This window comes from Notamacropus eugenii, chromosome 5, assembly GCF_028372415.1.
Source record: "Notamacropus eugenii isolate mMacEug1 chromosome 5, mMacEug1.pri_v2, whole genome shotgun sequence".
NCBI lineage: Eukaryota > Metazoa > Chordata > Mammalia > Diprotodontia > Macropodidae > Notamacropus > Notamacropus eugenii.
Genome location: NC_092876.1, coordinates 319340181 through 319357050, shown reverse-complemented (window position 1 = coordinate 319357050; position 16870 = coordinate 319340181). Strand labels below are relative to the sequence as shown.

Genomic DNA, 16870 nt, shown 5'->3' with positions numbered 1-16870 from the left:
GTACTCTGAGGAAATATTTGAGTCAAGGAGTAGATGAACTAGAAGATGTGATTAGATATTAGAAACATATGAAAAAGGAAACATATGTACAGCAGTCTCCTAGCCAGAGATAGAATATACTTAACAGGTGTAGAATGAGTAAGAATATATTTTCCTGGAGTTTTGTAAATGTGATCAGAAAGACTTTAAAGGAGGAGAAAGAAAACTGCCTATGTATATCCATCAAGCCAGATACCGTAAGGAATAATTATAAAGGAAGAAGGATAGCATTTGAGAAACCTAGAAGCTGATAGACAAAATTCAAGCAAGAAGCAAGTGGTAAAACACATGGTGTCCAGTGACTATATAAAAGCACAATATTGAGGCACCAAGAAATGATCTTGACACCCTTCAAAACTATGTTAATTTCACTTCATAGGTATTACTCTGACTTGGTAGGATGAGACCTATGCTTAAAATGTGCTTCTGCATCAGTATACTGGATTTAAATAAAACAAAATAGGAGAAAAGAATAGGGTAGTATTTTATTTTCTCTGCTTCATTATGTCATTTGATTTTCAAAGCAACTGTTTGAGATTAGTGCTATTATTACCCTCATTTTACAGATGAGGAAACAAATTTAAAGAAATGACATGACTTGCCTTAGTGTCACACTGTTAGTAAATGTCTGAGATGGGATTTGAACCCAGAGCTTTCTGTCTCAAAGTCCAGTATTCTATTCATTGTGCCACACTGCCTTTTATTCCATATTAAGAAGATTTATTCATGTACTCAGGAAATCTAGGAACCAGAGTTGGGAAATAGTAAAGAGCTTTTGCATGAAAATCAGTAAGAATTTTGTAATGAGAACATATTGCGATGCCACCTGAAGAGAAAGAGGAAATAGATAACAAGTAGAAGCATCAAAAGGGATGTTAATATTTGTGTGGATATCTGTCAAAAGCAGAACAGCTAATAATTGTTCATTTTAATTGTATCTGACTCTTTGTGGTCCCCTTTGGAGTTTTCTTGCAAAGATATTGAAGTGATTTGCCATTTCCTTCTCCGGTTCATTTCTCATCCTTTAGATGAGGAAACTGAATCCAACAGGGTTAAATGATTTGCCCAGGGTCACACAGCTAGTAAATATCTGAGGTTAGATTTCAACTCAGATCTTCCAGACACCAGGCCCAGCATTCTATCCACTGTGCCACCTAGCTGTCCCCAGCTTTAATATTAATTTCATTTTTCTAAAGGTAGAGAAACCAGTAAAGAGAACATCCATTCTGGAGCTGATTTTCACTAATAGGGCATAACTGGTTGCTCCAATGGAAATGATAGGTACCTTAGGGGTAAATGTCCACTGTGTCTTAGAGTTTGTCATAGAGGAGGAGAGGAAGACCAGGCATAATCTGATATGTATCCTAGATTTTTGAAGAACACATTTCACATACTCCAAAAGGAAAGGTAGGTAAGATAACATACTAGAATTCTGTAAGGAAAGTCAGCCCAAGAAAGATGGGGAAGCTCTTGAGAATTAAATTCTGAAGAGACAAATAGAAACAATTCTTTTGATGAGGATGCAGAGGAGTTATCTGAAGAGATCAATGTAGGTGCACAGGAAACTCACCACCTTAAATTTTAAGAAGATGTACTGAAGAGAAAAGCAAGGGCAAATAACAGCATGCATGATTTTGTAGGAATAGTATCAGAAGTGCTCAGAATGAGCTACAGTTGAAAATGAAAGCTAAAAACAAGCCCCCAAAAAATGTTGAGGAAAAGAAAAAGATCCATAAGAAAAAGGGCCATAGTCTGGAGTGGATGAGACAATTATAGGAGGTAAAAATACTTAATTCATATTTTGCTTCTTTTGTCTATTCTAAGGAGCCTGGGCCTTGAACAGGAGAAAAGTGACCAAAACAGGGAATTGATAGTCAAGATAAAATAGAGAGGAGGAGAACCTCCTTTCCCATGATGTTTAAATCACTTGAAATGAACTGAATCTACAAATACTGAAATAATTGGTGGATGTGATTAAATTATTGACAATGATATTTTAAAGGTTATAGAGAAGGGGGAAGTACTACAAGACTAAATAAAGGTAAATGGTGTTTCAGTTTTAAATAATAAAAAAGAGAATGGAACCCACAGACTGAAGAATAGTTACCTTAACTCTTATGCTTAGCAAAATTCTGGAAGGTATTAAAGAGTTGGTTAGTGAATATCTAGGGAAAAAAAAATGGTTATCACAAAGCCCATTGTGACTAGTCATACCAGACTAATCTTAATCTCCTTTTTTTGGTCAAGATTATTGAGCAAGTAGATCAAGGAAATAATATAGGTATTGTTTGTCTGGATTTTAGCAAAATATTTGACAGCTTTTTATGAAGAAGATAGAAAGATATGAACTAGCTCTGTGTACAGTTACATAGATTCAGAACTGGTTGAATAACCAAACCTAAATGTAAGTCCTAATAGTTTGACATCATCTTGGGAGGAAGTCTCCAGCAATGTGCCCCCAGGGATCTGTGCTTGGAACTGTACTGTATAACATTATTATCATTGCCTAGTTTAAAGTCATGGAAAGCGTGCTTATTATATTTGCACACCTCATAAAGCTGGGATAGATGGCAAAACAATGGATAGTAGGATGCAGAAAGGTCTTGATGGGCTAGAATATTGGCTGAATCTAACAATGATATATAAATATTTGTCTTTCCTATATACTGGGTTTTTAAAAAATTAACTTCACAAATAATGAAGGTTAGGATGTAACTAGACAACAACAGTTCCTCTGAAAAAAATCTAGGGATTTTAGTAGACTATAAGCTTAATGTGAATCAGTCGTGTAACTATAATAGCTCTAAAAGCTAATGCTTTCATACTCTACATTAAGAAATATTCAGATCCGGGACCAAGTTGGTTTTAGATTCTACTGTACTTTGCCCTGGTCAAACCACATCTGATTTATTTTATTTGGTTCTGGGCACCAAAGACTAAGAACTACTTTAGAGCTCAGTCTAATCAAATTTTTATTTTAGAATTGAACAAACTGAGGCCCTGAAAGAGTGAAATGACTTGCCAGAGGTTACACAGATATTGCCAGAGGTTACACAGATTTTCCAGCTGTATTTTCAAAATACTTCTCAAGTACAATCAGTCAATCAGCAAACATTTTTATTATTAGTTTTTTTAGTGAGCTATTTTTATAATATCCAGGCACTGTTTTAGGCCCTGGGGATATGAAGTTAAAGATGAAACAGCTTTTGCTCCCAGGGACTTTACATTAGGGGGAAGACAGCATGTAATATTTAAATACATACAAAATAAAAATAAATACAAAAGGGCACTAGCAGTTGGAGAAGACAAGTAAAGGCTTCAAATTAGAAGGGAACATCTGATATTAGTCTTGAAAAAAGTAAGAAATTTCCATGAGGTAGGGATAAGAAGAAGATGAGGCATGACAAACAGCCAATGAAAAGACATAAAGATAGGGGATGGAGTACCTTGTGTAAGGTATAGTAAAAAGGACAGATCTGTTACATCATAGAGTGAGGGAAGCAGGAAGTAGTAATGTTCAAAGATTTTAAAGGACTTTAAATACCAAGTAGAGGAGTTCATATTTTTTTTCCTAGAGGCAATAAAGAGACAGTGAATTTTAAGACCTTTTCTTAATGAAAATAACTTTGGTGGCTGTGTGAAGAATGGATTGGAGTGGGGAGGGGCTTGAGACAGAAAGAGCAATTAGAAATGTATTGACATTTTTGCATGTGAGAAGTGATGAGGAGCTGAACTCAGGTGATAACTATATGAGTAGTGAGAAGGGAACAGATAGAAGAGATGCCATAGAAGTAGAAATGGCAAGATTAGACCACTGATTGAGGGTGAAGAGTTGAAGATGTGACCCCAAGTCTGTAAATCTTAGTACCTTCGTATAGGGAAGTTCAAAAGAGGGGTAGATTCAGAGGAAGAGACAGAGAGTCCTGTTTTGGACAGGTTGCATTTCAGGTGGCTGCTTGACATCATTTTGAAATGGTCAGTAGGCTTTGGCTGATGTGGGACTAGATCTCAGGTAAGAGACTTAAGACTAGATAGATAGGTCTGGATGTCATTTACATAGAGAAGATAATTGACTACATAGGAGCTGATAAGGTCACCTAGTAAAAGAGTGTAAAGAAAAAAGATTGTAGAACAGAATACACACAATTATAGGACATGATTTGGATGATGAAACAGCAAAGGAGACTGAGAAGTAGTGGTCAGATAGGTAAGACAAGAAATGGTCTAGTGTAGTGTCATGAGAACCTAGAAAACAGTATATCCGTGAAGAGAGGGTGATCAGCCAGATCCAATGCCATATAGAGGTCATCCAGTCAATGAGCATTTAAGTGTCTACTAAATGCTAATGCTGGTGATAAAAACAGTCTCTGACCTCAAGGTATTCACAGTATAATGAGGGAGACAACGGGCAAACAACTTTATACAGATATGTTATATGTAAGATTAATTAGAAACTATCCGCGAGGGAAGGTGCTAACATAAAGAGGGACCTAAGAAGACTTCTTGAAGAAGGCCTTCCCCAGATTGGTGGCAGTGTCAGAAATGAGGAAACATACAAGAGATGTTGCTTCTATAGGATTTGGTAACAGATTGGATGGGGGAGAAGAAGAGAGAGAGTGAAGAGTTGAGTATGACACCTAAGTTGTGAGCCTGGGGGCCTGGGAGGATGTTAGTATTCCCAACAATAATAGGAAATTTGGGGAAAGATAAATGCTTAAGGGAGAAAGATGATGAGTTTGTTTTTGAACATGTTGAGTAGGTGTATGGGACATTCAGTTTGAGATGTCCAATAGGCATTCAAAGATGGCAATCTAGAGGTTAGGAGAGAGATTAGAGCTGATAAGTAGGTAGATTTGAGAATCATCACCACAGAGACAGTAACTGAATCTATGTGAGTTACTGTGAGATCACCAAGTGAAAAGTATAGATAACAAAGAGAAGACAGAGCCTTAGGAGACACCCATAGTTAACAGATTGGATGTGGATGAAGATCCAGCAAAGAACTGATAGAGAAGGAGCAATCTGATAGGTAACTAGGAGAGAGTAGTGTTACCAAAACCTAAAGAGGAGAGTAACAAGGAGAAAAGGGTAACTGACAGTGCCAGAAGCCACAGAAAGTTCAGGGTGAATGAGAATTGAGAAAAGGCCATTGGATTTGGCAAAAAACACTACTGGTAATTTTGGAGAGAGCCATTTCAGTTGAATGCTGAAAACTGAAATTGAAAATTGAAAAGATAAACTTAAGATAGACTACTTGTAAGAAGACACTCAGGTCTCACTCTCTAAATTCCTGGAAGCAGCAACCTTCCCTACCATCCCTAGTGTCTTTGGACAGAGCATTAACAAGCTGAAGTATGTCCAGAGTAAGGAGACCCGTTTGGTGACAGGTAAGGGAGTAAACATTTAGATAGCAACTACTATGTGCCAAGCACTGTGCTTTTTCACAAATATCAAATTCAGTCTTCAGAGGTACCCAAACTCTAGATGATCAGTAGTATTGATCTTGAAAAGATTTGATATTGAAGTAAGAACTACTTGCTTAATATGTGCCAGGCAATGGGAATACAAGTATAAAAGTGACATAGTCCTTTGCCCTCAAGGAGCTTTCATTCTTATAGAAGACAAGACATATACAGAAATTATAGTCAGCAGAGAGAGTGGTGTGGCCCAGAGAGTGAGTTGATCCATAGGGCAGTTGATTGATATGATGTTTTCAGGAACTGTGGTAGTGTGGGCATAATTCCTGAGCCCCGAGGAAAAGGAAAGGAAGAGTACATATATGTGTGAGCACTGGAAGGGCAGAAGTCAAGATGGACATCTAGATGGAATTTGAAGCATGATCTGGCTTGGTGATCCGCAACTGGCTAGATTTTATGAATTAATTGAGTTTATGCTCAGCAGTCAAGATATCTGGGCCCCAGAGTAGGTGTTCCAATAATACCAGGGATTAAGAGACATTTTTCTTATGAGCTGTTCTGGGTGTGCTATTCCAGGTGGTGAGGAGTAGTGTGTACAAGTTATAGAGAGACTCAGTGTCACACAACGTGGTTTATTCGTATGGAGAGTACTGTGCTAGGCACAGAGAGAGTTATGTCATGATCTCTGCCTTTAAGGATCTTACAGCCTTGTAGAGGCAGCGGAAGGAGAACTGGATTTAAATTTAGAAGATCAGATAAAGTTTACTGCCTCTGTAGAATTGGACTAAATCATTTTTCCTATTGAACAGTTTCTTCATGTGCACAATCAGGAAACTGGGCTGGGTGATCTCTCAGGTTCTACATATGTGCTTTTATCTCATTCCATTCTGTCTCCTCCAGCAGACTGACCCCTTATTATACCGATTCCCACACTTATTTTTAATCTCCCTGTCTGCTGGCTGCTTCCTACTAACTACATACATTTTCATGTCTCTTCTATCCTCAAAACTCCTTCACTTGAGCCTTCTATCTGAGATAACTATCTTCCCATTCCTTGTACCTTTATTCTGTGGCCAAATTCCTTAAGTAGTCTCTCTGTAATAGGTGCCTCCACTTTCTCTGCTCCATCTGTCTTTTGACCTCATCATTCAACCAAAACTTTTTGTCTCTGGAGTTAAGCTAGTATCCAATGATGTTTTCTCAGTGAGCCTCATCCTTTTTTTTTTTTTAACTTATCTACAACATTTGACACTATGGATCACCCTCTTCTGGATATTCTCTTCTCTCTTGGTTTTCAGGACACCACCCTCTTCTGGTTCTCCTCCTACCTATCTGACTACTCCTTGTCTCCTTTTCTGGATTTTCATCCAGGTCACATCCTCTAACCATTAGTATCCCACATGGCTCTGTCCTGTATCCTCTTCTCCCCCTTACTGTTTCACTAGGTGATCTCATCAGCTTCCATGCATTTAATTATCTCTGTGCTGTTAATTCTCAGATCTATTTATCTAGCCCTAACATCTCTGCTGACTTCCATTCTCCCATCTCAAACTGCCCATTAGACATCTCAAATTGAATGTCTCATCTTAAACTCAGTATGCCCAAAACAAAACTCATTTGTTTTCCTCTCCAAACCCTCCCCTCTTCCAGACTTCCTTGTTACTGTTGAAGGTACCACTATGCACCCAGTCCCCCAGATCTGCAACCTAGTATCATCCTCTACTCTCTCCACTCCCTCTAAACAGCCACCCCACTATCCCCCATATGCAATCTGTTTGCCAAGGTCTGTAAATTTCACATTTGTAGCATCTCTTGAATATACCCCTCATTTCTTCTCATACTGTTACAACCTTGGTGCAGGCCTTCATCTCATCTCTTCACTAGACTATTATAATAGCCTGCTGATTGTTCTGCCTGCTACAAGTCTCTTCCCACTACAATCCAGCGTCCATTCAACTGACAAAAGTGATTTTCCTAAAGCACAGGTTTCAGTATATCACCCCCACCCACCCAATAAACTCCAAGAGTACCCTATCCTTCCAGGATCAAATATAAAATTCTCTTTCTAGTATTCAAAGCACTTCATAAGCTACCCCCTTCCGCATATTTCTAGTCTTATAATTTACACCACTTCCCTACTGCACCTCCAATGTCTCTTCTTTCCACTGGCTCCCCTGCTGTTCCTCAAATAAGACACTTCATTTCCTGACCCTGGGCATTTTCTCTGACTGTCCCCCATGCTTGCAAATTCTCTCCCTCCTCATCTCTGCTTCCTAGCTTCCCTAGCTTCCTTCATGTCCCAGTTAAAATCCTTCTGCAGGGAACCTTTTCCAGTTCTCTTTCTGTTAACTATTTCCAGTTTATTTGTACATAGCTTGTTTGTACATGGTTGTTTACATGTTGTTTCCTTATTAAATTGTTAGCTCCTTGGAGTCACGGACTCTTTTGCCTTTCTTTGTGTTCCTAGTACTTAATGCAGCGCTTGGCACATAGTAGGCACCTAATAAATGCTTACTGATTGACTGATTTTCATCTCTAAAATCCTATGATGCTATAAGATACTAATACCAGTTGCTCTTATATGTGATAAATGTGTTCAGTTACAAAACTAAACAAAACTATCTAATCATGACAGGAAGAAAAGGACAGAGAGAGAGAGAGAGAGAGAGAGAGAGAGAGAGAGAGAGAGAATGAGTGAATGAGAATTAAGTTGATAGTTTGGAACTCAATTCCAGAAAGCATTCAGATTCAAGTTTCTAACTATGATCTTGGTTAAGTCATTGAAACTTTCTGAATTTCCTCATATGTAAAACAAGAGTAACAATTATTGTGAAGAAAGCATTTTTAAAATTAATATATGAATGTGAGGAGTAATAGATTTTGTCATATGAAAATGAGTAGGGGAAGGAGGTTTCAGGAGGGCAGTGCCATTTGAGTTGTGCTGTAAAGGATGTCAGTCTTTTGGTAAGTAGTCAGTGTGAGAGCATAGGGCATATTTGAGAAATCAAGTACATCAGTTTGGTTGTGGGTATAGAGTGCCTAGAAGGAAGAAACTTGAAATGGCGCTAGAACGATAGGATGTCACTAGTTTGTAAGGCACCTTGAAAACAGGAAGTAATTTTAACTTAAGATTTTTGAGCAGTGACTTCACCAGATCATTTCATAAGAGACTTCTAATGGAAGTATCCAGGATGAATTAGAGGGGAGGAGACTTCCTAATGGATAGAGTTGTCCAAAAGTGGCCTGTCACCGGAGGTCTTCAAGCATAACCTGGAAGATAACCTGGTGATGTAGAGGGAATCTAAGTTTCAGGTAGGAGATGAAACTTGAGGTCCTTTCTAACTTGGATTCTCTGCTTCATAGCCCTTATCTCATCTCCAGTACAATCCAGCAGGTCCTTATTTAAGTGTCTGAAATTGTGAGGCACTGAAGCACTAAGGATAAAAAATAATTTAAACATTCCCTGTTTTATAAGGAGCTTACATTACACTAGAATAATGTAACATAAAAACATAAGTAGATATATGGTAATTTGAGGAACAAAGGATCAGAAAAGTTTTCCCAGAGGAGATGACATGTGAACAAATCCTTGAAGGAGGGCAAGAATTCTGTGAGGTAGATGTGAAGAGGGAGTATGTACTAACAGCCTGGGCAAATGCAGAGAAGCTGGAGATTAAGTCAAGATTGGCAGGGAAGTTTGTATAGAGTATGAGAAGTGTGAAAAGGTAGGAGATTGATTATTCAGGGCTCCAAATAACAAGTTATATCCTAGAGCAGACCTGCACAATCTGCAGCCTGTGGGCACACCAAGGAATTTTGGGCAGCATGTGAAAAATGTAGAGGACATTTTCCTCTATATTTTTTGGGGGCCTCCCAAAATCCTAACTTCAGATCTGGCTTTAGACACTATCTGTGATGACCCTGGGCAAGTCTCTTATAACTCTGTTTGCTTCCATGTCCTCATTTGCAAAATGAGGTGGAGAAGGAAATGGCAAACCATTCTAGTATCTTTGTCAAGAAAACCCCAAGTGAGGTCACAAAGAGTCAGACGCTGTTGAAATAACTAAACAACAACAAATTATATGTAAAGGAAATATTTTTAAGGTGGAGCCAGCCTCCCTGTGTCCTTTGATTCTATTACTTACGCGCGCACACACACACACACACCCCTATGCATAAGTAATGTAAGCCCAAACTTCTAAAAGTAGTTTTTTGTTTTTTTATTTTTTATTTTTTAATATATTCATTTTATTTATTTTTAATGCTCTACAATCACTACCATAAAACTTAGATTTTTTCCCCCCTACCTATCCCTCAACACCACCCCCTTCCCTCCCCAAGATGGCATACAATTCTATATAGGATCTACACATACGTTCCTGTTGAGTACATTTTCATTATAGTCATGCTGTGTAGAAGAACTAAGATAAATGGGAGAAATCATATAACAAACCGAAACATAACACACACACACACACACACACACACACACGCGATCTGCTACATTCTGTGATTGAATTCCACAGTTCTTTCTCTGAATGTGGAAGGCATTTTGCCTTAGAAGACCATTGGGAATTTTTTTTTTTTTAATATCCTTGCATTGCTATGAAGATCCAAGTCTACCAGAAAAAACTCTCGCACACTGTGGTCGTGGCTGTGCACAAAGTTCTCCTGGTTCTGGTCCTTTTGCTCAGCATCAAATTATATGAGTCTTTCCAGGCCTCTCTGAAGTCTTCCTTGTTCATCATTTCTTATGGCACAATAGTATTCTATTACGTTCATATACCATAATTTATTCAGCCATTCCCCAATTGATGGGCATCCCCTTGATTTCCAGTTTTTGGCCACTACAAAGAGGGCTGCTATAAATATTTTGTGGGACCCTTTCCAATTTTTATGATCTCTTGGGGATACAGTCCTAGAAACGATATTGCTGGGTCCAAGGGTATGCACATTTTTGTAGCCCTTTGGGCATAGTTCCAAACCACTCTCCAGAATGGTTGGATGAGCTCACAGTTCCACTAACAATGAATTAGTGTTCCAACTCTCCCACATCCTCTCCAACATTTATCATTTTCCTGTTCTGTCATGTTTGCCAATCTAATTGGTGTAAGGTGGTACCTCAGAGTTGTTGTGATTTGCATCTCTCTAATCAAAAGTGATTGAAAGCATTTTTTCATATGATTATAGATACCTTTAATTTCTTCCTCTGAAAATTACCTGTTCATATCCTTTGACCATTCATCAGTTGGGGATAAAAGTAGTTTTTTTTATTGATTCTAAAACTATTCAAAGCTAATAATTTATTTCACAGTAAATAAGAGTTATTAAAAAACTGGCCAGACTCTACGAAATAATATCAATCAAAAATACCTCATGAAGGATGTTTGTTTCTTTCAAAAAATAAGTATACAGACATAAAATACCTTTACTATGGATAGTTTGCTGTGTTAGAATATCATGTTAAATATTTTTTGTGTAATTGCGACAGTGCCAATTTGCTAACCTGTCAAGGAAGGATTATAATACTAACAAGGTATATTGTTTTGACTTACAGCCTTTTTGTATGATGTTACATTGTAGTTAACTGCAACAATGACCAGTTTGCTAAATTAGCAATATAACAAAACTATTTCACAATAGATGTTTTTGTTGATATAAAATGTTATCTTTGAATCTGGCAGCCCCACTTATGAGTAGAGCTGTTAATATTTAACTTTGATAACAGTGGTGTTTTATTACAGAACTGAATACAAAGAATGTGATTCTATTATTAGAGAAGACAGCTATTTTTTATATTTGAAATGTTCTTTTGAGGTCAGTGACTTTGACTTTTAACAATTTTCTTTATAGAGGATAGGATGTCTTTAATTAGAAAATGTCTGGCTAAGCAAAATCAATTTTTAAACATGATACACCAAGTCCTCACACTCACACATCTTCAGATTTAAAGTCTCTTGATAATCTGGATGGAATCTTTATGTTCCTATTGTTGATTATCTTTTGTGCAGCAGCTAACATTTATTTTAGTGCATTCATGTTTATGATGCCCTTTCCTAAAGACTACCAAGGTGCAAGTATTATTGTTATTATCATTCCCATTTTACAGATTAGGCAGCTGAAATTAAGACTTACCCATGGCACACAACTAGTAAACTCCAGGTCCAGAACTACTTCAAGAAGCAGAACATTCTATTTTTCTAAAGTTATTGTTAGAAATATTTTGAATCCCAATCGTTCTCCCTTTCATTTCTGTCTATTATCTCGTAGTTCAAAATAAATGTAATCCTTTTTTTCCACATATTATTACTTTTAAATATTTGGAAACAGCTCCTAAGTCAGTTTCTCTAAGCACAACTGTTGCCACTTTAATTCAGCGCTTTTCTCTTTACCCAGATGTAAACCATGTTGTCCTTTTCCTTTCTGGCTCCTGAATTTCTATGTATGTGTGTGTCTTCTTGATAGGAAGTGACTTAGGCATTTAATTAAATACTTGTTGATTCATTTCTTGATAGCGCTGCTTTGTTGTCCTTATTATATATTATATATCTGTCTCTTTTGAATGTAATATGTACTTATGTAATATTATATGTAAAATGTAATATGTCTTATTGCTATATTATTTCAGTCATGAGTTTCATCTTGGTTTTGATATCTATGAGACTGTATTTGCTCATCCTTATGTTTAGCATCAAGTTCATTTTGTTTATTTTCAATACTCTTTGGATTGGTGTGTAGATACACCTGAGGCTATAAGAGTTGTCCCTAATTTTCTCTTTTGAATTATTAGGTGTATTATCTGCTGCTATTCTTTCCTTGTCATATTCTCATGTTCTGAGGCCCACCATATAACTTTATTTTAATATTGTCATACCCATAAAAAAGGATGATGCTGTAGCAAAACTTGTGTGGTTTTGAGTTTGTTGTTAATAATTGTAACTATTAAGCTATAATACATTAATAGTCTAGTCATTCAAATGGTCTGTGTATATTTTTCCAGTTTTTATTTATTCTTAATGTATGTTGAAATGATGTTTTCTGCATGTGGTATTTTTAAAAACAGATGATCAGCAAGCCTTGGATTCAATAATGCAAGATCTGGCTGTCCTCCATAAGGCCAGTCGACCAGCATTATCCCTACAGGAAACCAGAAAACCAAAATCTTCATCACCCAAAAAACAGGTATTTGTTTTCATAATATTATAAAACGAATCACTTGCTGTGTAAATCATGTAATTACCCTTTAAATAGTTCTTTGTTTTTGTTTGTTTGGGATTGAGTTTTTTTAGAAGGGGAGTAAGCACCTTACTGTTTGAGTGTGTGTAGATTTTGTTTTTGTTTATTTGTTTGTTCTTTGGAGATTGACTCTCCTGTCTTGCCCAGCTTGAAAGTATAGCAGCCATTCACAGACCTGACTGATCAGCCACAGTTCTTATCTGGGCTGGTTTGCCCCTCCTTAGGCAGCGTGGTAGCCTTCCACTCAGCATATTGCTACTAGACTTAGTACAGACTTCTGATCAGCTTTAGTTCTGCTGTCTCAGGACTCCTGAACTCAAGCAATACAGTAACCTCAGCTTCCCTAGTATCAGAGGCTCCAGGTGTGCACTACCACACCTAGTCCTTTCAGTAGTTTTAAAGGACACATATAGAGTAGTGTCCATATAGTTAAATCTAGTTCATTTAAGTTATGCCTAAGTATCCACTGATTTAAATCAAAATTTATCTGTTGATAATGTTTAGGAATTTTCCCCATGATACTTCCAAAATAGACAGCAGAGTAGAAAATTGTTTTATTTTTAGTTTAATATCTTGAATTTTATTTAATATGAAAATTTCCATTAAACCTAAATGTACTCTGAGGATAGTATTTTATTTTGTTTTATAATGAGTTTTTTGAATCATTAAAAAAATTTTGTTTTAGTTAGTTTATTTCTGTAAATTTCTTACAGATTTGAATGATTTAATTGTACAGTATCTAATACAGAAGGAAGATAATGTAAAATATTTTAGTGATCTAAAACTAATGATGTATTATTTTAAAGATGTTCATTTTTATCTAAGGAAAATTAGAAGTCTAATCAGAGATCATAGCTAATTTCTATTTATCTCCTAATGGTTTTCATTTATGTCCATGATTTGTCTTTCGTTATAGAATGATGTTCGAGTCAAATTTGAACATCGGGGTGAAAAAAGGTAAACTAAAAGAAGATAAGCCATTTTAATGTGTTTCTTTCTCTTATTTAATGGTTTAAACACAACTTTTAGGTGCCTCACTAAAGTCATTAGTGATTTATGGTTATTGTTTAGTTGTTATCAGTTGTGTCTGATTTTAATGTAGTCTCATGGCATAAAGGTGAAAATATAATACTCTTTGATAACTTGTAGATAAAGTATAGAACAGATATTTAAAACTCATTCTCTTGAAATTTAAGCTCCAAACGATGTGTCTATATAAAGATGGGTGTTCATTTATTAATTTTCCTCTAATTTGATCAATATGTTTATTCTGTTTTGGAATGGTCAGAAAATGTTAGGTAGACTCCACTGAGTTAGAGGGAAAGCTTAAACCAATTGTATTTTGCATTTTCAATTCTTCTTTTGTTGTTCTGAATCTAAAAAGAAAAAACACTTAGTATCCTATTAAATGAACCTTTCCAGTATACTATTTAAAGACCATTAGTCTTTTGATAACTTGAGGTAGTTAAATACTAAATAGATATTACAAAGCACACATCCAAATAGCTTATAAACTGAGAATTGTTTTCCATCAGATCAGAACCCAGATTTAAAATCTTTTTTGTCATGAAGTTTCTTTAAAATGAATTATTAAAAAGCCTATATGAAATTTACTTTATTATTTTTTTAAAGAAAAGAAGGCAGATAACTTTTCCTAGCTTTTTTTGGAGGGGTCATAAATTTGACATTTCAGAGATGAAGAAAGTATCAAATTTAATAGTATATTGGAATTTTGAAGTTGAGTTTGTTTTATTCTTAGTGGGGGGAAAAATCTGTTTTATCACTCTGTTTACTAATTAAAGTAAGAAAATACAGTGTTAATTTTCTAAAATAGATATTCAGAATACTAATGTGGAGTTTATCATTCAAATTTGTTTCACATGTTGAATAATTCAAGAGATGTGAGTGAAAAAATACCATGTTAGTTTAGTCCAATTTATTTAAATAGTATCCTTTTTTGAAAGACAGTTGGCACAGTGAGATTCATTAAAACATGGGCCTTTTTTTTTTCTTCAAAGGGAATTCAACTCATAAAATTGGTTTGAACTGTATTTTTTGTATGCTCAAAAAATTTTTACTGAAAATCCCTATTATCCCTGCTCAGATGAAAATTCTGTCACTATTTTTCAATAGTTGTATATTTTTACACTGCTTTTTAATTCCCACCCATCGATTTGTGTGCTTGCTGGACAAGAAAATATTGAAAGCAAAAGACGTTTTAATTGAGGAAATGTGGATAAACTATACCTAATTTGAACTTCCAGTTCAAATTGGAATTTAAGCCAGTTGAATGTTTGCATAAAGATTCTCTGCATTTTAAATCTAAAATAAGTCATTTTTGGGTGGGGTGGGAGATGGCACTTATACCTATGATTTCATAGGGAGTGATGAGCTACCTGATATGGGAACCACCTCCACCAGTGTATATATCAATCAATAATTCACCTGCAACTTAGCCTAAGTTACCTGGGTCACTAAAATGTTAAGTAATTTCCCTATGGGCATACATCTACAATGCTAGAGGCAAGACTTGATCTTGGGTCTTCCTGATTTCAAGGCCAGCTCTACGCAACACTTGCTCTCTTTTAACCAGGATGCAACTATTATTGCAAGAATAGATTTCTAGATACTGGTCTTATAAGGCCAACAAAAACCTTATCAATTTGTATCTTTACAGGATCCTTCAGTTTCCCAGACCGCTTAGATTAGAAGAGCTGAGTTCTAAAGCCAAAATTGCTTTTGGACAGTCTATGGATCTACATTATACCAATAACGAGGTAACAAAAGAATTTATGTTTTCTATATTTAATACTCATGGTAGACAGTTAATAAATGTTGAATAAATAATTGAATAATTTTATACTTTTCTTAATCTGGATGAGAGAGCATTTCAAGCAGGACTGCTTTGCTTCTTAGTATTCAAAGAAGATAGTGTATGCTAGAGGCATAAGTAACCAAAATTAAATTCTGTACATTTTCTCTGCTTATATTTTAGTTTCTTTATGTTTATGATTTGTCAAAAGATTGGCAATGAAAATGAAAATTATGTAATTAATAAACCTTACAGAAAGATAACAAATTTTATATATTTATTAGAAATTTTCCCTTTCTCATGTCACACAAGCCTCCAAACTTTCCATCTGAAGTTCTCATTCAGCTTCAGTAATAATAATATATTAGTCAGTGGAATTTATATAGATAGATTTATCTGCCTCTGTATCTAACAACTAAAGCTTTCAGATCTTATTCTTAGCATTGGTCGGCATGTTATTTGATTATTGTGTCTAGTTTCTCACTTTGGACTTTAGAAAATCAGAGGAGGAAGTCAGTCAATAAACATTTTTTAAGTACTACCTACTATTTGCCAGGGTTGTAATAAGTACTGGGGGATACAAAAAAAGGTAAAAGTCTGTTCTCAAGGAACTCCCAGACAAATGGCAGAGAAACTATTCAAACAGCTTTGTACAGACAAGACGTATACAGGATAAATAGGAAATGATCAGCAGAGGGAAGCCATTAAAATTAAGGGGGATTATAAAAGACTTCCTATGTAAGGTGGGATTTTAACTAGACCCTGAAGGAAGCCTAGAAACAGAGATGAGGAGGGAGAGCATTCCAGGAATAGGAGATAACTAGTGAAAATTGCTGAAGTAGGGAAATTGAGTTGCTTTTCTTGTGCAAAGAACAGCTGGGAGACTAATGTCATTGGATTGTAGGGATATGAGGGACTAGCAAGTGTAAGAAGACTAGGAATGTAAAAAGTGAAGTGGAGCAGGCTATAAAGGGCTTAGAAGGTCGAACAGAAAATTTTGTATTTGGTCTCGGAAATGATGTGTTGCCACTGGATTTTCTTGAGTAAGGATATGACATAGTCAGATCTGCACTTTGAAGTGGTGAGTGATTTGTGGCAGGGAGATGAACTATCAGATTATTGCAGTAGTTCAGGTATGAGGTAATGAAGGTGGTAGTTTCAGAGAAGAGAAGGGAACATACGAAAGATGTTACTAAGGTAAAGAGTCTACTCGACTTGACAACAGATTGGGTGTGGGGAATGAGAGAGGTTGTGAGCCTTGGTGACTGGAGAATGTTGGTTCCTTCAGCAGTAATAAAGAAATTGGGAAGAATTTAGGGAAGGGAGTGCAATAATGAGTTGTTTTGGACGTGTTGAGTTTAAGATG

The 16870-nt window shown here is 36.1% G+C and overlaps 1 protein-coding gene across 3 annotated transcripts in view; it reads left to right on the top strand.

Moving 5' to 3' along the window:
• Positions 1-16870, top strand: part of MAP3K2 (mitogen-activated protein kinase kinase kinase 2) — a 92730-nt gene that overhangs the window by 36449 nt on the left and 39411 nt on the right. For 2 of the 3 annotated variants that reach the window (XM_072613445.1, XM_072613443.1), the window contains exons 3-5: positions 12520-12638; positions 13609-13649; positions 15370-15469. In XM_072613445.1, coding sequence (XP_072469546.1) covers positions 12520-12638; positions 13609-13649; positions 15370-15469 — 260 coding nt within the window. Of the gene's footprint in view, positions 1-11200; positions 11274-12519; positions 12639-13608; positions 13650-15369; positions 15470-16870 lie in introns of all 3 variants that reach the window. The other variant, XM_072613444.1, reaches the window with a different exon arrangement.